At 43.8% G+C, this 23,134-nt stretch overlaps 1 protein-coding gene across 1 annotated transcript in view; it reads left to right on the forward strand.

The window, feature by feature from the left end:
* traf4a (tnf receptor-associated factor 4a) overlaps window positions 1-23,134 on the forward strand; it is a 54,049-nt gene that overhangs the window by 21,393 nt on the left and 9,522 nt on the right. The window contains exon 2 of the mRNA XM_064974865.1: window positions 20,719-20,770. Coding sequence (XP_064830937.1) covers window positions 20,719-20,770 — 52 coding nt within the window. The remainder of the gene's footprint in view (window positions 1-20,718; window positions 20,771-23,134) is intronic.

Raw genomic sequence — 23,134 nt, forward strand, 5'->3', positions numbered from 1 at the left:
TATGGGTGAAGCACTAAGCTATGGGTAAAGCATTAAGCTATGGGTGAAGCACTAAGCTATGGGTGAAGCACTAAGCTATGGGTGAAGCACTAAGCTATGGGTGAAGCACTAAGCTATGGGTGAAGCACTAAGCTATGGGTAAAGCATTAAGCTATGGGTGAAGCACTAAGCTATGGGTAAAGCATTAAGCTATGGGTGAAGCACTAAGCTATGGGTAAAGCATTAAGCTATGGGTGAAGCACTAAGCTATGGGTAAAGCATTAAGCTATGGGTGAAGCACTAAGCTATGGGTGAAGCACTAAGCTATGGGTAAAGCATTAAGCTATGGGTGAAGCACTAAGCACAGTAGATCACCTATATTCTATGTAAACCGTATCAAGGTGAAGAAAGGAGAGCAAATTGGAACTTGACCTTGGTGCTATCTCTTTTGACATAACTAGACATTTAATGGCAACAGGTTCTCCTTTCAGTGCACCCTTTTTGTATCAGCAACTCCTAAAAGGTGACAAGAAGGTAATTCCTTTTCGCCATTGTTTTCCCTCCAGAAACAAATACAGCCTGCAATGAACCCCTCTGGACTTTTACAACCAGCAAAAGGCTTTATGGTTGTTGTGGGAATTGAGTATGAAATGGGAGCACGGTGGTGAATCACAGGTCAGATAGGTTAGACACAGAAAAAATATTGCTTTCAACAGTCCTCAGTTGTATCTTATTTGCCTAACTTACTCCTCATCTATTGATGTGCCATAGAAGCAAGGTATAAATAGCTTGATACTAATTAATTCACTGCCTTTTCTCAAAAGCCATTTGTTACATTTTGCTGACATTTCACACAGTGAATGTTTTAAAAGAAATGAGTGGTGATGAGAGATTCTAATACTAAAATAAGTTTTACCAGTGCCGTCTTTAGCCAACACTAGCATACTGCTGCTACATGTTGCATGTCTCTGTGCAGGCTTGAGAGCAGATGCAGGAAAATCAGAAGATATGTAGTCCATAAGACATTATTGGTAGCAGGGAGGGATTATGTGTCCAGCCCACCTGCTGTCCCTGGGACAGTGTGCTGGGGGGAAGCAGCATGGAGTTGGTGAGGTAATCCGCCTTTAGCCACCAGCTTCCTGGATTAGCACAATGCTAATGTGGTCTTGCCACCGTGCGATCCTGTTGGCAGGCCATTGTTGTTCTCCCTAATTTGTGTCAGTTTTTGTAATCGCCTAAACTTCTCCATTGACCGGTGTGACGGAAGAAGTTGACAAAGGATTAGAGGGTCAGGACACTTCAGATTGGGTTTTCTGCTTTCCTCTGTATGGTCTCTTTCTCCTGAACCTCATTACATTTACATTTTAGTCATTGTAGTTGTGGTAAGTACATTTTTCCTCAATAAAGAATTTATCAGCAAAGTCCATGCTAGTAGGAAAAGACAATAAAAAAAGGTGCAATAAAGTAAACATTTGTTTATGACTCCTTTCTCTATATGAGGAGTAGGAACAACAGTCACTGTTGTGTGCATTATTTCAGTGATGAACGAAGCACTGATTTCAACTCCACCATGGAGCAGATGGCTTGGCTGTCCAGGCATTCAAATGGGCTCTGCCTGCCCGGCTCGCCTTATGCCTCAGTGAGAACAGAATAATGGAAGGAGTGTGCTCAACCAACAGAATGACTAAATGACTGTAAAATGTGCTCTGTGATGTCAGGGAGCAGGTAAATCACAGTGAACTGGGCTGGAGGGTCGATGAACCGTCACTGGTCACTAGTGGCACTGACTGTAGTGTAGAGCCTTGGACTAAGAACATTTCAAGGATGCCTAATTGAGAAACTAAACCGCTAAGTGGCTTGTGATAGATATATTACTTGTAGTTGGACAGCTGCCAGTAATACTTTACGGAGAGAATATTTGTTCTTGTCTTGGGAGTAACAGATCTCAGTGTGGTTTTAAAACTCTTTACAAGCACTCAGGGGGAGGATTACTCTTTGGGGATACATGCTAATGGAGGAAACGAACTAGCCATGGTCATATTCATCACTCTCAGTTCTGTGTTCCTGGTATATTATAACTGGGCCTAGTTTATAGCTATGGACTCGAGGCTTTATCGAGATTGTATTTCACCAAACACTCCCCATGTCTAGAGCTGTTATGGTGACCGTATTACCGCCACACCGGCAGTCACGAGTCATGACGGCAGTCAAATTCGATGTGACCGTTTAGTCATGGTAATTAGGCTTCTCCAAGCTCTGATGCCGCTGATGGTCATTGATAGCCTACCAAACTTGCTAACTGCCTGGTACTCAGCACTATTGTCCCTCTAATCACTCTGACATCAATGTAAATGTCATCGAAAATCTAATCAAACACTTCATGAGAGCCCATGAGCTCATGGTGCGCAACATTTCTATAGGCTATGCAATTGTGTGAGAAAACAGAGTGATGGCCTCTATTAAAAAGTGGAGGATCCCATCAGCTTTCTATAGGCCAGGCCTACTATATTTATTTCTCAACTTTCCTAATATTATGCACATTGCTTCTCTTTACAATAGGAATATAGCCTACGTGGCTGGCATGAAAATGAACCACGAGAAAAGCGTCCTCCATTCTCTATTTAAGTGCATAGATGACATGTATTTTTCTCCCTGCCCCAGACAGGTGCATAATAATGGTCCATTCTAAATCAAAACAAAATTCACACATATATTATTTAGTATATATAAAGAGAAAATGAAATCAAGAATAGTGTGATGGGTGACAATATTAGCCTATCACTTGTGAATGATATATTATCACTTGTGAATAATGCCCATCTTGTGTGCAGTAAGGCAAGAAAATATGCATGCTTTTTTTGGCAACTTTTTCAAATCATAATCGCACACCTCATGTTGCCTAGCCCATAGGCCTATACTGTATGTTTTGATAAAGTGGCCAAATAACTTCTTAAAATTAAGCATATTAATCCGCTTTACAGCGGTTGTAGAGCCTAACTGGCACACATACGCAGTGCGTGAGTTTCAAGTTTGGGGGAGATCATTGTCAAATTGTGAATGAGAGAAGTGTGTACAGCCTGTACAAAAAAAACAAAGCAGAGCTCATGCCTTTCAAGTGACTTTTTTCAAATCATCATTAGAGTCGCAACATGCAGTGTTACAATGTATTAAAAATCTAAACATATAGCCCAACGTTTGTATCATAACTAAAGTTACATAACTTTAAATGAAGCATATAGGAATACCTATTTCTTTGTTAACTGCTCAACACAGATTAGCCGCATGTGCGGACTCCCTCAAATCATTTTGAGAACATATCCTTTCTATTTTATTCAGCTTTGTTCAATTGTATCTTTCATACTATAAAATAATACCATGGAATGCTCAGCAAATCTTGTCTGCTAAATGACCTAGTGTAGCCCACAGCCATATGGCATAGCCAGATCAGGACCTAACATAGGGACAACTCAGAATATGCTATTCTGTTCTTCTAAAATAGACTCCATTTTCTTCATATCATGTTTCTTAAGACCTGTCTAAAATAAATAATGGATTTATTGTAATGGTGTAGGCTATATTACATGGATTTATTAGACTTTTTAAAATGTAGATGTTGCAAAGATCTACATCAGTGGATTGTAGCCTAGCCAGGAAATGCTAATTGTGTTTATGTTAAAGAACGGTCGACTACTGTGAGACTGGCAGTTATTTGCTTGACAATCGGCTGACGAAATGACAGTACATGACTGCCACAGCCCTACTCATGTCTAGAGGATGATAGACATTCTACTCACACTACTCTGACTGTGTTTTTTGGTGGTGGGATGCCTTCTGGGGGAAACCTCTAGTCTACGGTATGATATGTGTCTGCTGATTACGCCATACTTCAGTTTGGTCGTAAGTATCAAGGCAACTTTTGTGGTAAGTAGTGAAAAAGTACCATTTTAATCTCTGTCAGTCTTACAGCTTTTTGCCTTTGTTAGAATGTGCAGAGGATTTACTTACGCTCTCTCAGGGATGCCATAGTCTTTATCCCTAAAGTAGGCTGTCCCACGAGGTCTCAAATAGATTTCATTTCCCAATGAGGAACCATCTCACCTCTGCATTAAGGAGCTTATACCTCCAGCAGTGTCTTAACTAATCACAGGCGGTGCTTTAAGAAGCAGGGATGGAATAGTACTCTTCTGTTTCTCTCATCCCTCAGGATTAAGACCAAACCTGCACTCTTCTCCTCTGCCGGATATCCTGATTGTGAATACCAGAGATTAGTGAGGTGTTTGTAAGAGGAGTCTGAATACCTCCTGTGAGTTTGAGAAGGGGGCAGGATGTCACCTTTATGTCTCAGATTTACTGTATGCTTTACTTTCTGGCTCCATTAGCTCACTCAGGCCCTGGTCAAAAGTAGTGCACTACATAAGAAATAGAATGCCAATTGTGACACATCCTCAGTGTTTGAGGGGTGATGGCAGGACAGTCTCTTAGTCCTATGCTATGTGTTTATAATAAGACAAAGTGCCTCTTTTAATAAGCCAATCAGTGCTTGGACTAGTCATAAGCCAGTCTCTGAGCCCCTCTGCCCAGCGTTGGTTGGCATTCTTCAAGATTACTGTGGCGGCACCACAGCCCTTCAAAGGCAGCAGACGTCGCTCGTTGCGGATCACCCCCACAGCAGACATCTGCCCCCTGAAAGCAAAGCTAGAATTAGATCTACCATCTGTCATTAAAACGTCAGGAAATGCATGTGTGAGGAAATGCATTTACTGTGTGTGTGTGTATGCTAATTTGAGTCCAATATGTGTAAACTGAAGATTAAGCTTCTGCTCTGTTTTTATAGTGCCCCAGTTTACCAGAGTTGTGTGGGTGTGAGAAGTAAAGAGAGTAGAAGCAGACAGTACTGATCAGAGTGGGGAGTTTCACACCTCTAATACCTTGACAGGAGCTCTTAGCACTTCTTCAGAGGCTAGTGGCTCCTTCTCACATGTGTGCCATGTCAAACCCAGAACCTTCATTGGCCCCTGGTGGTAGCCAAGCCCTGTGAGAAGCCCAATCAACCCCACTCCACTACCTCTACACCTTGGGTGCATCTCAAATGGCACCCTATTCCCTATATAGGGCCCATAGGGCTCTGGTCAAATGTAGTGCACTATATTGGGAATAGGGTGCCATTTGGGATGCAGCTCAAACTTAAGATCAAAGACAACCTTCTCCTTTTTATTCCCTCATCAAGTCCCCATTCTTAGATGGGTTGTCATGGGTTCAACTGAAGTGCTCAGAGCAGTGATACTGCTGGTCCTGCTTGGGGGTGTGTTTACAGTGTGTGTGGCTGTAAGGGGTTTCTTGTCTGTTTGTACTTTATCTGTGCTGCGAATGTGTTGAGTATCAGGGCAGCTGCAGTCATGCGTGGTGTGCAGCCAGAGCCCAGCTAGCTCCCATTAGGATTGATGGGACAGCTCTCCATCTCAAACCCCACCCTGGACCCAGATCAGCAAGAATTAATGAAATTGAATTGATTCACTTGTACCTCCTGCATGCAGGCAGCATATAAAAAAATGTGGGTGGAAAAATGATCTGGCAATGCATTCAGGGCTCTAAAGTGTGACCGATTTGGCCGCATATCTGACAAAATATTTTGCTGTGCGACCAGGAATTTTATTTTGGGAGCACTTTGCAACTATAAAAAACATCTCCCAGATAATAATTGTTGTAATGACAAGGCTTGGCTGTAGGGTTGTTTCAGAGTGCCCTGGAGAAACAAGCGAGAGCAGATCCGTTAGCATCATGGTTGCACCATTACTACAGCGAAAGGGACTTGCTTCTAACCCAACCAGGTCAAAAGATCATTTTTATCTTTCTATAGTGCAGGGTTTCCCAAACCCAGTCCTGGGGCTCCCTCTGGGTGCATGTTTTGGTTTTTGCCCTAGCACTACACAGCTGATTCAGATGACTTGGTTATGGGGGAGGGCCCAGAACCGAGTTTGGGAAACCCTGCTACAGCGGATCGCAAGGATAAATCATAAACCATGTTGTGGGCCGTTCTGGAACTACTTGCATGTTATTAACCATCTGTTAATACTTTGTTCAGTCACTTTGTTCAGCCATTAACATCGACAGTGGAGCGGGATGGCTGGCTAACAACCAGGTAAATGTACCAGTATATCAAAACATTTGGGGGCACAAAAAGAAAGGAAAAGGGATAGCTTCTTCAGGAGATCAATAGAGAGAAATAGTAATGGCATCTTTTTGTAGGCACTAACTGTACCATGGTTCGTTGGACAAAGCTTATGGGAAAATTACTGTGATTTTTTTGTAGGGTTTTTGGATAGAAGCCAAAAATAAGGTCTGTTGTAAACACAGGCTTGGGAGATCTTATACGTTTTGTTCTATGAGATAATCTTCATCAGCTACCTTCACCTTTTGTGAATTTTGAATTTATGTAATAAAACAACACTAAGCACATAAAGGCTTCATAATTCATAAAGGTCATATTACCTGACTGATATCTCATAGAACAAAACGTATAAGATCTCCTAAACCTGTGTTAACCTCAGACCTTATTTTCGTCATTTATTCCAAAACCCTATTCTTTCCCTATCCATTTTTCCCATATGGATGGCTGAACTAACCAGACGTAACTCATTTCACGGTTTTAGGCCTACAAGGTGATGAGCTCTATGATCAGAGAAGAAGAGGAAGAGAGCGGCCCAACTTGGCAGAAAATCTGTCTCCCTCCAGCAAGTGGCGTTTTTCTCGTTGTTTCGCCCAACAAGCAGGGAGTTTTTGTATGGAGGTCAATGAGCGTGTCGAATTTGGTCAACAAAATAATTCATGGCTTATTTGCTACGTGAGGTTTATTTGTTCGAATAGAAGTTTCGTAATGCTTAAGCAATTTAGAGAAAAAAGTTGTCTCGAGATGCTGAGCGATAAACAAATTAACCAACATTTTGGTTAGTCGGTTCAATTATTTGAATTCCATTTAGTTCGTTTTTTTTTTCAGTAGAGAAAAATCAGATACAGCATGAACTATGTGATGCAGTAGGGAGTTGTAGTTTCCAACAAGCCAGTATTATACATGGTAATGAACTAAAATAACCATAATCCATTGCGCATCTACTGTTCAGGTCTGTTTCTTTTACGCCTGCTACGGAAGAGACCGAACAATGCGGTCGTGAGAGGGTACAGAGAGCAGCCGTTGCTTCGTGAGGTATCTCTACCAGAAAATACATGATCTAAGTGATTGATAGTTGATTTTCAGCAGTCATAAAAGTGTGCTTTATTTACTTTGAAGAACTACTAAAATAGGGATTTTGGCAGACAGCACAGGCAGCAGCTCTAAAGAGGTGATGACTTGGAATGAAATAATAAAGTCAGCAAATAAAACGATTGTAATATATACAGCAAATGAAATATTTTATTCAAGTAAAGTAATGTGAATAAATTATGGTTAATAAGTGATAAGCAGTAATGGGCAGTCACTACAATCATGGGACTTGTATCATTTTTTTAAATTATGTGTTGTTAACGTGATTCTATTTTAAATAATCAAACCAACCTCAAAAAGCAATAACCAACACTACGAGATGGCTTTTCATATATTTATGGCATAAGCTAAGTAGCATAGCATCTCTCTTCATTGAATACAGGTGGTTAACGTCATCAACCCGCATTGAATATTAAAAAAAGGATTACAAAAATGAAATGTATCCACCAATCCAAAAAAAGGATAGGTGGGGGCTGGACAGCCGCTTTGTGGACAACTCCCATTGTTACGACGGAGAGACATGTAATCTTGTCAGTATGTCCATGATATTTGATCATAGCAATAAATGATTGACAGTTCTCTTTCATCTCATCATCACGAACCTGATGTTTTTAAAGTGACGGTGTACAATTTTCCATTTAATGCATCTCGATGGGAAAATAGTGCTTCTACACAATGTAGAAATCTAATATTCTACAAATGACTTTGTAATTGCAATGACAGGTATTCTTATCAACATTTTAGCTTTTATAATAAACTAGTGTGTTTGCAGTGTTACATATTAGTTTCTAGAGCACAACATGCTTCAACAGTTGCTAGAATTCATACAGGTCTGATATAGGCTGTACCTAAATCAATGTTTAAAAATGTTATTTTCTGGTGCTCCTAAATTTCATGTATGCACAAGTGCTACCAGTGAGAAATGTTAATTTAGAGCCCTGGAACGCATTACATTTGATAATTTATTTATCCTATTTGAGTACCATCCAAGTACATGTAGGCTAAACAGTACAGTTAATTCCAGCCTTATATGCAGTCCATCCCATTGGAGAGGATTCATTGCCAACCCAATGAAGCACTTAACTCTGCCAGCTGAGCTATAGATCACCAATGAAGGTTTGCCAGTTCAAGCGAGTTCAAGGAAACCATAAAATTACTCAGTTGACAGTATTTTCATCCGATTGACTATTGCAAAAGTACAAAGTCGACAAGAAAGGTTGTGCTGGGTTGGCAGTTGGTTTGGCAGTTTGCAGGCCACGTGAAGATTCTGAGGCCCTGGTTCCCCTGATGAAGACTCCATGTCTATAGCACAGTCACATTGATGGAAGGAGACGGCAACAGGGATTGTGAAGGAGTGTAAGCTCCGTCTCCCCTCCTCTCACACACTTAAACATGGATTATGGCGTCTCAGAGACTTGAACTCACTTTGCAGATGGCTGCATCCCTCCCTCTCTCCTCTGTGCTCTGGCAGGTGTCTGGACCCTTTGTGGGGTCCGTGTTTTCTGTTGCGCCAGAACACAATCGACTTGCATCAGAGCTGTGCCACTATGAGTCACAGTGTCGTCTAACGGTGTAGAGCAGACGCTCCTGGTGTCCAACCGATCAACCACCTCAGATCCCCTCTGAACAGTGTGCAGAACCTATTCCATGATGTATCCTCAGAGAACTGCCTGTGGCTCAGAACATACGTCTGATATCATAAATGTCAGAGAACTATCCGTCTGTTCCTTTTCTTACAAGGATGTCAGGGAACATAACTTTGCCCTTTTTTGTTGTCAGGTTTTGACGTGCTAGCTTCCCTGCGCTCTACTCGGGGGGGGGGGGCTGCCATGCATGCAATTCATAAGCATGATTATGATGATTATTCAAAAGCTTGATTATGATGCAATTCTAAAACCCTTGGAAAATATTCGTTAACACATTATTACCCTTCAACAACTGCCTGCATTAGTGCTGCTAAACACAGATTTCGCTAACCTTTGAACGTGGTAGGACTGTGTGAATTAGCTCACAGATGGCTTGTGCTCTCAATTGCCAGCTCACTCGGAGAAACGCAAAGAAAAATGTATTTTGTTAAGTAAGCGGTGCAAACTAGTGTCGTCACATCCTCCTTGTGTGGAATAAGGAACTGATATGATGGCCTTGGTATAGGCCTACAGTCATGGCCAAAAAATATTGTCCCCCTTGCACTTTTTTCAAGTAACTAAGTTGAAATTAAGTATTTGGTCTCCACAATTCTTTATTTCACTTAATATTACAGAACCTTTGTTTTTTATTCATAACTTAACATATCCATTTAAAATAGCCTAGACTTAATAATTGGTAGCACAGCCTTTGGTCAAAATAACTGCAATCAAGCGCTTCCTATAGCCATCAATGAGCTTCCTGCACCATTTTAGTGGCAGTTTGGCTCATTCCTCTTGTGCAAACTGCTCCAGTTCTCCCAGACTTGAAGGGTGCCTTCTTCCAACTGCCTTTTTCAGATCTCTCCAGACGTTTTTAATGGGATTTAGATCTGGACTCATTGTTGGCCACTTCAAAACAGTCCAGCGTTTTGTCTTGAAACATTCCTGGGTGCTTTTTGAAGTGTGTTTTGGGTCATTGTCCTGCTCGAAGACCTATGACCTTTGAAGGAGACCCAGGTTTCTGACACTGGGTCTGACATTGCACTCCAAAATGCCTTGGTATTCTCCTGATTTCACGATACCGTGCACCCGTTCAAGGCACCCAGTGCCAGAGGCAGCAAAGCAACCCCACAGCTTCCCTGAACCTCCTCCATGTTTGACTGTAGGGAAGTTGCTCTTTTTGTTGAAAAGCTTCATTTTTTTCTGTAAACATAGAGATGGTGAGGGGCCTCCCGGGTGACGCAGTGGTCTAAGGCACTGTATCGCAGTGCTAGCTGTGCCACCAGAGATTCTGGGTTTGAGCCCAGGCTCTGCCGCAGCCGGCCGCGACCGCGAGGCTCAGGGGGCGACACACAATTGGCCCAGCGTCGTCCGGGGTTAGGGAGGGTTTGGCCGGCAGGGATGTCCTTGTCTCATCGCACACTAGCGACTCCTGTGGAGGACTGGGCACAGTGCACGCTGACCAGGTCGCTAGGTGTACGGTGTTTCCTCCGACACATTGGTGCGGCTGGCTTCCGGGTTGGATGTGCGTTGTGTCAGTGCAGCTTGGTTGGGTTGTGTTTTGGAGGACGCATGGCTCTCGACCTTCGCCTCACCCTAGTCCTTACGGGAGTTGCAGCGATGAGACAAGACAGTAACTACTACTAATTGGATACCACGAAATTAGGGAGAAAAAGGGGTAAAATAAAAATATATATATATTTTTTAAACATAGAGATGGTGTGCTTTACCAAAAAGCTCAAATTTGGTCTCATCTCTCCACAGAACATTCTCCAATAAGGATTTTGGCATGTTCAGGTGTGTTTTGCCAAATTGCAGATGGGCGTTCTTACTGTATGTCTCTCTCTCAGCAGTGGGGTCCTCCTGGGAGTTATATTATAGGAGTATCATAGTGCTTGTTGAAACTGTCGTACCTTGTGTCTGAAGGTCAGCTTGAATCTGTGTGGCAGTTGATCGAGGTGCTTTCTCCACCATTCAGATAATCCTTTGCTGCAATCTTCCATCAACTTTTCTCTTGCAGACACGTACAGGGAGGTAGGCTACAGTGGGCTTTGGACTTAAACTTCTTGATAATATTACGTACGGTGAAAATATGAACATCAATGTCTCTAGAGATGGAGTTCTGGCCTTGAGATTGAATGTCCATGCTCGGCTACAATCTTGTGTCTGACCTCTTTAGATAATTCTCTGGTTTTCTTTCTTTTCTCCATGCTCATTGCGGTAGACACAGTGACACGGAACAGGAGAAGGAGTCCTTTTCTCTGATTAAACTGGTTAAATGTGTGCTTTTTATATTGCAGGCACCTGTAACTCACTACAGGTGAGTTCAATTCCAAAGTAAAGGAGAAACACCTGCTTGAAATCAAATGATTTTTAACTACTTATAGAAGGTGTCAATAATATTGTCCAGGCCATTTTAGAAATTGTGTATTATTTGAAAAAAGTGCAAGGGTGCCAATATTTTTGGCCACAAGTGTATATTTTGTGTTGATCACGAAGCTCATATCTTGGATGGTAATGCTCACTGTCTGAATGCTATGTCTGTCTGTAGGCTATTTAAACACAGTAGTTTTCCCCATGGGTTTCTTCTACCTTAGTCAATATCTTTCATCCTAGTGAGGAGAGTGGTTGTGTCCCAAATTGCACCCTATTCTCTTTATAATGCACAAGGCCCATAGAGCTCTGTGCACTATAAAGGAAATAGGGTGCCATTTGGGACGCATGCAGTATGTTGACGGGAGAGCAAGAAGAGAGAGAGAGCCATGGAAACGCTGCCAGACAACCACCCACACACTTGTCCTTGTAGTATGAGGCCTAGTTGGCTTTCCTCCACTTGCATCATTTGTGCTATTGTAGCTGAGAACAACAGTAGAAATACTCATGAAAATGTATTAAGAGTGTCTGTAGTAGAGTAGATACAGAATACATACTGTCTGGGTCCAGGCTTGAACAAACTGGATCTTGAGGAACTAGGCCTAATACCTGAGGCTGAATCAACTCTTGTTGATGTCCGTGACTTTCAGATAGTCAGACATGGTCAGTTCACATTAAGCTGTCACTGACTGGACATGGACAATTCCAACACCAATGATGTGAGTCAGATATGATTTTACAAATGACATTTGCTGTACAAGCATGTCCTCTATGCATCAGTCAATCAAACCCCGATTTAAAAAGGGCAAAACAAAACAAGATGTGCAGTACCAGTCAAAAGATTGGACACAGCTACTCATTCCAGGGTTCTTCTTTATTTTTACTATTTTCTACATTGTAGAATAATAGTGAAGACATCAAAACTATGAAATAACACATATGGAATCATGTAGTAACCCAAAAAGTGTTAAACATAGAGAAAGTGGAGGTAGCTCCTTCTCCACCCTGGGACAAAGAAGAAGTCCGAGGTGAGCCTCGCTGCTTCCCAAATGGAACCCTATTCTGATATAGAGCCCTATGAATCCTGGTCAAAAGTAGTGCACTATGTAGGGAATAGGGGCTGGATATTTGGGCTGCTGCCCCTGCCTTTGTCCAGGCTGTAAACTGAGTCCGCATTCAGCGGGAGCAGGGACTGCTACCCTCCCATCGTATCAGGTTCCATAGGTAGAAACACCTGCTTCACCCTGTGTCCTCCACCTCCTTCCTCATCCCGGGGATCCCTCTGGTTGTGTCTCAAATGGCACCCTATGCCCTATATAGTGCACTTATTTTGACCAGGGTTTAAAGTAGAGGTTGACCGATTAATCGGAATGGCCGATTAATTAGGGCCGATTTCAAGTTTTCATAATAATCGGAAATCTGTCATTTTGGATGATTTATTTTTTGACACCTTTTTTTAATCTTTATTTAACTAGGCAAGTCAGTTAAGAACTCATTCTTATTTTCAATGACGGCCTAGGAATGGTGGGTTAACTGCCTTGTTCAGGGGCAGAACGACAGATTTTTACCTTGTTAGCTCAGGGATTCAATCTTGCAACCTTACAGTTAACTAGTCCAACACTCTAACCACCTGATTACATTGCACTGCACGAGGGGAATGCCTGTTACGCGAATGCAGTAAGAAGCCAAGGTAAGTTGCTAGCTAGCATTAAACTTATCTTATAAAACACAATCAATCAATCATAATCACTAGTTATAACTACACATGGTTGATGATATTACTAGTTTATCTAGCGTGTCCTGTGTTGCATATAATCGATGCAGTCTCATTCGCGAAAAAGGACTGTCGTTGCTCCAACGTGTACCTAACCATAAACACCAATGCCTTTCTTAAAATCAATACACAGAAGTATATATTTTTAAACCTGCATATTTAGCTAAAAGAAATCCAGGTTAGCAGTCAATATTAACCAGGTGAAATTGTGTCACTTCTCTTGTGTTCATTACACGCAGAGTCAGGTTATATGCAACAGTTTGGGCTGCCTGGCTCATTGCGAATTAATTTGCCAGAATTATGACATAACATTGAAGGTTGTGCAATGTAGCAGGAATATTTAGACTTATGGTTGCCACCCATTAGATAAAATACGGAACGGTTCCGTATTTCACTGAAAGAATAAACGTCTTGTTTTCGAGATGATAGTTTCCGGATTTGACCATATTAATGACCTAAGGCTCGCATTTCTGTGTGTTATTATGTTATAATTAAGTCTATGATTTGATAGAGCAGTCTGACTGAGCGATGGTTGGCACCAGTAGGCTCATAAGCATTCATTCAAACAGCACTTTTGTGTGTTTTGCCAGCAGCTCTGCAGTTTATGACTTCAAGCCTATCAACTGGGGCGAAAGGGAAGCCTAGTGGTTAGAGTGTTGGACTAGTAACCGAAAGGTTGCAAGTTCAAATCCCCGAGCTGACAAGGTAAAAATCTGTCGTTCTGCCCCTGAACAGGCAGTTAATCCACTGTTCCTAGGCCGTCATTGAAAATAAGAATTTGTTCTTAACTGACTTGCCTAGTTAAAAAAAAAAACTCCAGAGATTAGGCTGGTGTAACGATGTGATGTGAAATGGCTAGCTAATTAGCGGGGTGCGCGCCAATAGCGTTTCAAACGTCACTCTCTCTGAGACTTGGAGTAGTTGTTCCCCTTGTTCTGCATGGGTAACGCTGCTTCGAGGATGGCTGTTATCATTGTGTTCCTGGTTCGAGCCCAGGTAGGAGCGAGGAGAGGTACGGAAGCTATACTGTTACACTGGCAATACTAAAGTGCCTATAAGAACATCCAATAGTCAAATGCTATAGAGAGAAATAGTCCTATAATTCCTATAATAACTACAACCTAAAACTTCTTACCTGGGAATATTGAAGACTCATGTTAAAAGGAACCACCAGCTTTCATATGTTCTTATGTTCTGAGCAAGGAACTGAAACGTTAGCTTTCTTACATGGCACTTTTACTTTCTTCAACACTTTGTTTTTGCATTATTTAAACCAAATTCAACATGTTTCATTATTTATTTGAGGCTAAATTGATTTTATTGATGTATTATATTAAGTTAAAATAAGTGTTCATTCAGTATTGTTGTAATTGTCATTATTACAAATACATTTTAAAAATCGTCCGATTAATCGGTATCGGCTCTTTTTTTTGTCCTCCAATAATCGGTATCGGCGTTGAAAAATCATAATCGGTCGACCTCTAGTTTAGTTTAAAAGTCTCTAGACAAAAATAGTGCACTATAGGGAATAGAGTGCCATTTGCGAAGCAAATTCTGTCTGTTCTTTGGCTCGGGGCCCTTCATTCACCCAGTCACTGCCCAATGACTCTCTCCATCTCCTCCTCCACTGTTCTACAGACCTCTTCACTCAGGTGGATATGGAGTGTACTTCAGATCATTTCTCTAATCTCCTTTGTCTCTTCTCTGAATGAAAAGGTACAATATATATACAAAAGTATGTGGACACCCCTTCAAATGAGTGGATTCGTCTATTTCAGCCACACCCGTTGCTGACCGGTGTATAAAATCGAGCACACCGCCATGCAATCTCCATAGGAAAACATTGGCAGTAGAATGTCCTTACTGAAGAGCTCAGTAACTTTCAAGGTGGCACCGTCATAGAACGACAAGTCAATTTCTTTCCTGCTAGAGCTTCCCCGGTCAACTGTAAGTGCTGTTATTGTGAAGTGGAAATGTCTTGGAGCAACAACAGCTCAGCTGTGAAGTGATAGGCCACACAAGATCACAGAACGGGACCACCAAGAGTTGAAGCGATTAAAAATTGTCTGTTCTCAGTTGCAATACTCACTACCAAGTTCCAAACTTCATCTGGAAGCAACGTCTGCATAAGAACTGTTTGTCGAGAGCTTCATGAAATGGGTTTCCATGGCCGAGCAGCCGCACACAAGCCTAAGATCACCATGCGCAATGCCAAGCGTCGGCTGGAGTGGTGTAAAGCTTGCCGCCATTGGACTCTGGAGCAGTGGAAACGTGTTCTCTGGAGGGAGGAATCACACTTCACCATCTGGCAGTCCAACGGACGAATCTGGGTTTGGCAGATGCCAGGTCAAAGCTACCTTCCCCAATGCATAGTGCTAACTGTAAAGTTTGATGGAGGAGGAATAATGGTCTGGGGCTGTTTTCCATGGTTCGGCTGTGCCCCTTAGTTCCAGTGAAGGACATCTTAACGCTACAGCATACAATGACTTTCTAGACAATCCTGTGCTTCCCAACTTCGTGACCTTCCCCAACAGTTTGGGGAAGGCCCTTCCCTGTTTCAGTATGACAATGCCCCCATGCACAAAGCAAGGTCCACACAGAAATGGTTTGTCGAGATCGGTGTGGAAGAACTTGACTGGCCTGCACAGAGCCCTGACCTCAAATCCCTCGAACACCGTTTGGACGAATTGCAATGCAGACTGCGAGCCAGGCCTAAACGGCCAACATCAGTGGCCAATCTCACTAATGCTCTTGTGGGTGAATTGAAGCAAGTCCCCACAGAAATGTTCAAACATCTAGTTGAAAGCCTTCCCAGAAGAGTGGATGCTGTTATGTCCGCAAAGGGGGGAACCAACTCCATATTAATGCCCATGATTTTGGAATGAGATGTTCGATGAGCAGGTGTCCACATACTTTTGGTCATGTAGTGTATTTAGTCAAATGTGATGGAGGCTCTTTATGTTTTGAAGGAGAGCTGTGATTTAGAGTCCTTTCATTAGCTCCAACTGCTACTAACATCAGCAAGAAATCTCCCAATCTGTTGTTGGTTACTACTAGGTATCGTATAAACAACAGAAAATGTAGTTTTACAACAGGCCATTTAATTCAACTGGAACGGGTTTACATTTTCTCCCCTTCAGCATTGCATAGGATAGGTTTATTGTGCATATATTATATTGTGCAAGCCAGAATGGCCCTTAGGGTCATGTTTCAAGTACACCTCCTGGACAGGAGGCTAGTCTGTCAACGGGCTTGTAAAGGGCAGTTATAATGACAGCCTCATTACTGTTGGGTTTGATGTCAGTTATAACACATACACACACACATTCATATACACACACACATTCATATACACACAAAAAACAGTTGGATTTCGGGGATTAAGAATCTCCTGCTGAGATGAAACAAGATTCCTGTTTTCCCCAACATTCTGGTAGCAGAAGCATGGACTTGGGATCAGCTGGGAGACTGAAAGCCAGGAAGCCTGAATAAAAGGAACTGATGGCATTTAAGATCTTGTTTGTGTAGAAGAGTTAATCCACTTCTTTACTTCAAAATAAAATGATTTTGCATGAGGATGAACATTAAACCTCGGTGTAAGCTTCCAGAGAAGACAAGCAAGCCAGGCCTGATACATCTACTTGCCAGACAACCCAGTCAAGTGTCTTGATAAGATCTCTGAGTTTGAAAATACCTCCTCTGAGTCCCAAATGGCCTATGGGCCTTGGTCAAAAGTAGTGCACTATTTAAGGAATAGGGTACTATTTGGGACGCAAGTCAACCTCTCACAGCAATAGCAGAACTCTTTTTTGGACGTTAACAGGTCACAGACGTCCTGCTCTCCAGAACTCTCATAAACTCCCTCAGAGTTGTTTGTTTAGCTCTACACAGCCATGCCCTTTAAACCTGGTTAGGGTCTGGGGTCTCCATGGCAGCTTTCTCTGTGTGTGGTGGCTGTACTGTACTGTCCCTAGACAGCCTGTCTGCAGCCTGTCTTGTTCTTCTCGGCGGCCGTCTGCTTGTCACGAGGCATATGGAGGGTGACGGTACAGTGTTGTGATTGCTGTCCTCACTTTATCACTGGGCTCAATGGATGGCTGTTTAATCTGCTCTCAGGGCCTACAAGAGGATTTGAGGGCAAGAGAGAGGGTGCAATTAGGGGCTGGGGAGGGGGATGGGTCAGGGGGGTACAGGAAAATAATAGGGTAATGCTGGGGGGGGGGACTTTCACCCATGGAGGGGAAATGACCCTAATTAGAACTGGGGAGAAGGCTGTTGTCTGACCAGATAAGGGGGTGATTTTGAACATGTAATTAGGTGTGAGGCATACTCATCCAGCCTTCTGCTGTTTTGGTCCGTGGGCCTGCTGGATCGGATTTTGGCCTCCCTGCACTGCAGCACAACAGCTGTGGAGCCTAGGCTACTCTCACGGTATTAGAGACAGGGAAAGGGTGGGAACCCATTGACATTTTAATGTGGTGATTATATTAAACACACTATGTGGTTACCGAGCAGTTCTGTCTGCAGTGCTTTCCCAACATGAGTGATTGGTTAGTAGGTAGTTTATCAGCCACTCACCCTGTATAATCATTGACTTTGCTTGTGAGAGCTGTGTTCAAGTCAGGCACTGTTATCTCTGACCTGTGTATCGTAGTAGGCACATATTTGTCTCCTGTGAAACTGTAGCCTAGTTGGAGTGAAACTGTTGGTATCAGTAATGCCGTTGGTTTGTGAGTGGACAGGGTGCAAGGTCCCTGCGGGTGACCAAGCTGTACTGTATGTATGCAAAGTCATCTTCCCTTCTTTCAGTGTTACAATAACAATATTGTTGATCCTCTCACAGTGCTGAGTGATTGGAGGTGGGCATTGAAGTAGTCAAGGGCATTGAACAGTCATTAGTGCAACCTTACTCTCCACTGTAAAAAGGTCTTCAAGTAGTCATAGAAATGGTTTGTCAAGAGAAGGGGAAGACTTGTATAGAAGCTATTATTAATCCAATGCCCCCTCCTCTCTGCTAATGTGCTGTCACAAAGCGGCAGTGAGCTCCACAAACAATCGGGCTGTAGAGTCGGGGAGCATTATGAACAGCGGGCCAAGCAGATGAATGTGTGGCTGCAGGACGTTCTCTGCAAAGCAGGGAGGGAATCATCCTGACAGGCTGTGACTACCCTTTTTCGACTGTCTGCCTCTGTGTCAGGCAGAGCAGAGGAGCAGCCTGGGTGGGTCCTTTCCCTGTAAACCCTTCTTTCCTGCGCTGCTTACACCTCCCCTGTCTAGTCCAGCAAGGAACCCCTTTCTGTCTGTTCCTATTTCCTTTCTCTTTATGGGGGAAGAGTCACTACACAGCCCCACGTACCAAATGGCCCCCTATACAGTGCACTACTTTTGTGGGCCCTGGTAAAAAAAATAGTGCATTATATAGGGAGTAGGGTGTTGTTTGGGATGTAGCCCACAGCTCTGCGTCATGCAGTCCGGCCCTGTGGCTCTAATCAACATCAAATATATGAGGCTCTAATCATGGAGATTAGTAAATTATTTCACAGTACATATGAGATTTTCTGCTGACTGGGCTCTTCCACCTGGTGATCGATAGATTTGTTTTTACAGATGCATTGTTTATTAATTGCTCTCCAGCTCCCTTCTGACAGAGTGACCCTAATGGACTGGAATTACTGTCGTCTCGTAATGCATTAACCTCCCCCTCCCTCCCTCCCTCTCTCTCTCTCCCTCCCTCCCCCTGTCATCCCTCTGGTCTGTTGTTCTGCATGCAGCTGATTCCACAGCAGCTGGAGAGGCAGGCCAGGCAGCCCAGCCGGGGCAAAGTGCAGGATGATCACTGATCATGTGTTCCACCACCACATGTGTTCCACCACCACCCCACTGCCTGGGGGCCTCAAGCTCTGTCAATTGACATTGAGGCCAACTAGATTCCAGGGTGTAACAATGGCCACAGGGACTCTGGTCAATAGGGACGTTGTATGCATCCCAAATGGCAACTTATACCCTACATAGTGCAAAAGTAGTCCCCATAATGGGAGGCACCCATTGTAGGACCCTGGGAGCAGAGACCACTGCCCTCCCTGCCCCCTTCGGGCTCTTTGTTTTCCTATTAATCTATTAATGTACTTTAGAGAATGGAGAGGTCAGCTTTTTTTCTGTTGTTTACCTCGTACATGGTGATAGTAGGACAGATGGAGCTTCAGGGCCTTGTGGCTTCAACCCAAAACACTGAGGTTATTTTAGTCCCCCTCACACACCGGTGGGCAATGAAAAGGTATGCAAAGCAAAGGAGCATTTCACCATGAGTGTTACAGTACCTCTATCAATTGTTGCAAAATTCTTGCCTGGCTGCGGCCTATGAAAATTACATTACGATCCCATATATGTGCACTGGGCCACGAGGAAAGGGAAGTACATTCTCATCTCATGTCACTGACTGACTGACCCTCTTGATCCATGTCCCAGCCACCACTATGGCTCAGCAGGGGGCCTGCAGCCCACCACTTCACTACAGACACGTCTCTTTAAGGGGTGCACACATCGCACCGAATGTGAATTTCCCGTTCGTCTACCATTCATTTAGCGCACTGTTGATGTCTGACTGCTGACATTTTCACGCGATTGTACATGTAAAATCAGTTTGCACTCGGTTCCCCTGTACTCTCGCAAGGCAAAATCTCAGGGGATCTACCACTGATGGCCCTTTTAAAGTTGCTCTTTGTGTCACTTATTGACTCGCTTCGCTGTAAATCAAATAAAATGTCATTGGTCACGTACACATATTTAGCAGATGTTATTGCAGGGGTAGGGAAATGCTTGGAAGAAATAACCCCAAAAAACAAAATACTGCAAAGTTGCTCTGTCAGCACCTTCTTTGTAGATCTACTGCATAGTACATCTATGGGCTCAACATGGTGAGCTTCCCCCCACTGCCTGCCTACACTACTGACGTCATCTGTATTATTTACGAGAGTGAATATTTCATGGTGGCATCAGGACTGGGGACGTGCTGCGTTGTTACCAGAGGACCACCGCCACCCATCTCATGGCAGGCCACCCATCTCTTCCTGCCCTTGGTAAAAGGCAGCTAAATCAAGGCAGGCAGTGAGTGTTTCATTTTTGGCGCTGCCTGTGTGATAAAACCAGAGATCTCAGATCTTAATTAGGGTTTTATTGCCGCTGGAGAAAATAGAGAAGGGAGGGAGGGTACAAAGTTACCGGCCTCCTGCTCTTTATAGGAAGCAGGAAGCTTCTTCACACACGCTCAGATTGTCATCCCCCTGCCTTTAAAAAGAGGGGTAAAAATGAACACCTTTGACATGACAGCGAGAGAGGAAGGGAGGGGTAGGGGCGGGGGAGAGAAGCCCTTAATGTTTTATAGAGAGACAGATCAGCCTGCAACGTCTTCTCTTTTCCTCTCCAGTAATACAACTGTGAATTTGTGGAAATAAATCCCTGGAGGGAGGGAACATGAAAGGGCAACTTCATAAAAGTTAGTGGCTCAGAGAAACTAAGCTGGCTTTATTGTACGGTGCAGTGTGGTTGGGATGGGTGTGTGAGAGCAGAGAATGGGTGTGCGGGTGCTTTTTAAAGGCAACTGTAGGAGAGGCAAGGGCACTATGTGTTGACCTCTTAGGAGAGTGGTACCTGGTCATAAAAATGGCTTGTCAATGATTACTAACGTGTCCTTTCCTTCTTATGTCTTACAGTGAGGGGGTCTTCAAGTGCCCAGAGGACCAGCTGCCCCTGGACTATGCCAAGGTACGGTTAAAACTCACTTATCCACTTTCTCAAATGTCCCTGACAGTCCCACCCATTCAAGTTTGAATACGATCTGTGTGCCAGTTAACCAATAGTTAAGCCTACAACCATAGTTAAGCCTACAAACACGCCCCAATCAACAGAATTCACCCTCACTTTCTGATGGGCTCCTTCTTACAAAATCATGTCTCTGGGCTACCCAGTAACTTCCCCACACAACACACGTATTATAAATGTAAATCTGTGTGTTGTACCACGTCCTGGTCAGGCTGAGATGAGGCCTTATTTTAACTGTGAATCTGAAGTGGTGTGACCTAAATGGCACTTTTGACCAAAAGTAGTGAACTATATAGGGAATAGGGTGCCATTTGGGGAACAGAAAGGGCACATGAGTCACCATGTCCCTTACCCCAGACCCATAGACCAACAGACAGAGGGCTCAGGCAGCTAGCTAGACATCCTCGTATAGGCCCACTAATTGCGCTAACGAAGGACCACAGGCTACTCATTCCCCTTGGAATGTCAGGGTTGATGACAGTCCGTTTCTCAGTGCACAAAACAGTTCACTCTTGCACACTACTGTCAACATGGAAGTTTTACAGTTTTATACAGTCCCCATGAAAAACAAATGGGCAGACATGATTACACAACCGGAGAGTGGCTGGGGAGTGGTAAAAGCACTCTCCAGCCTAACAGCCAAAGTCAAAGGTTGTGGTATATTTTTAAGTATTGCATTGCTGGAGAAAAGCAGGGTATTGCGTTGATCTGACAGAAAAGAGAGGCAAAATCACTAAAACAGTCGCTCTCCTAAAACTCTTCATCCCGGTCCAGAGAAAGAATACCACATCTAAATCTCTTTAATTAAACTTTTGGCTTCTTACTCCGTCTTTTATTTTAAGCATTTAATCAGATTGTACAGGGGGTGTATGGTGGCAGTCTGTTCGTAATGAAAGAATGACTCTCTCACAAACTTGATTTCCCCACTGTGCCAGAGTGTGCAGCGAAAGGATAAGGACTTAATTCTGCTCTGTGCATGAGAGGACCCCAAGCTTAACGCTTAACAAAGGAATTAAAACACCAATGACCACTAATTCATCATCTCAGTTACTGTACAGTCTCACTGGCTAGTTTTCCCATGAATTAATGAATTGCCCATACAGTAGGCCCATCATGCTCTATACTAGAACATTAGCATGCTAAAGTGTGTTAGGAGTTCAGAGGCAGTCCAGTGAGATGGTGAGGTCAGTGGGGTAGCGCTGCTTATGCCGAGCTGCGAGCGCTAGCGAAGCTCTTATGGAGACTGTAGTCACGACAGAGAAGCAGTACAAAGGGTCCCCACTAGGGAGGACGTGCTCATTGCACACCTGTCAGACACTGATATTTACTGATACCTTCACAGCCTCCCAGTCACCTGTAAAATACACACTGCTGGTGACTAGAGATGCGTCCGAAATGGCACCCTGTTCCCTATATCATACACTTCTATTTACCAGAACCCTGTGAGCCCTGGCCAAAAGTAGTGTAGTATATAGGGAATAGGGTGCCGTTTGGGACACAGTCCAGCTCCCTGGGTACATCTCATTACACTATGTCCCTGTACTTGCCCTCCCCTGAACACATCTCAATTCTAATAATGCTCTCATTTCACCCAGGCAGTGCAACATGTCATTTAAATATGGCCCTGTTGTCAAAGAGAGGAAGCAGAACGTCAGTAATGTATAGGGATGGGTTCTGCTGTGAGACTGCAGCTGACTGTCTATTCCAAAACACACACACGCACAGACAGACAGACAGACAGACAGGCAGACAGGCAGACAGACAGACAGACAGACAGACAGGCAGGCAGGCAGGCAGGCAGGCAGGCAGGCAGACAGACAGACAGACAGACAGGCAGGCAGGCAGGCAGGCAGGCAGGCAGGCAGGCAGACAGACAGACAGGCAGGCAGGCAGGCAGGCAGACAGACAGGCAGGCAGGCAGGCAGGCAGGCAGGCAGACAGGCAGACAGGCAGGCAGGCAGGCAGGCAGGCAGACAGACAGGCAGGCAGGCAGGCAGGCAGGCAGACAGACAGACAGACAGACAGGCAGGCAGGCAGGCAGGCAGGCAGACAGACAGGCAGGCAGGCAGGCAGACAGACAGACAGACAGACAGGCAGGCAGGCAGGCAGACAGACAGACAGACAGACAGACAGACAGACAGACAGACAGACAGACAGACAGCTTTAGTTCCATGATCCTCCAGGGACTATGTTATTAAAAGGTCTTTATTGCAGTCCCCCGCAGACTCCCAGGCTGGAACAATAAGGGAGTGTTAAGGTTTACTTTAGAGGATTTGGTTTCTTTGTCATCTTGGCTCAGCATGTGAT

This window comes from Oncorhynchus masou, chromosome 9 (assembly GCF_036934945.1).
Source record: "Oncorhynchus masou masou isolate Uvic2021 chromosome 9, UVic_Omas_1.1, whole genome shotgun sequence".
NCBI classification, from domain to species: domain Eukaryota; kingdom Metazoa; phylum Chordata; class Actinopteri; order Salmoniformes; family Salmonidae; genus Oncorhynchus; species Oncorhynchus masou.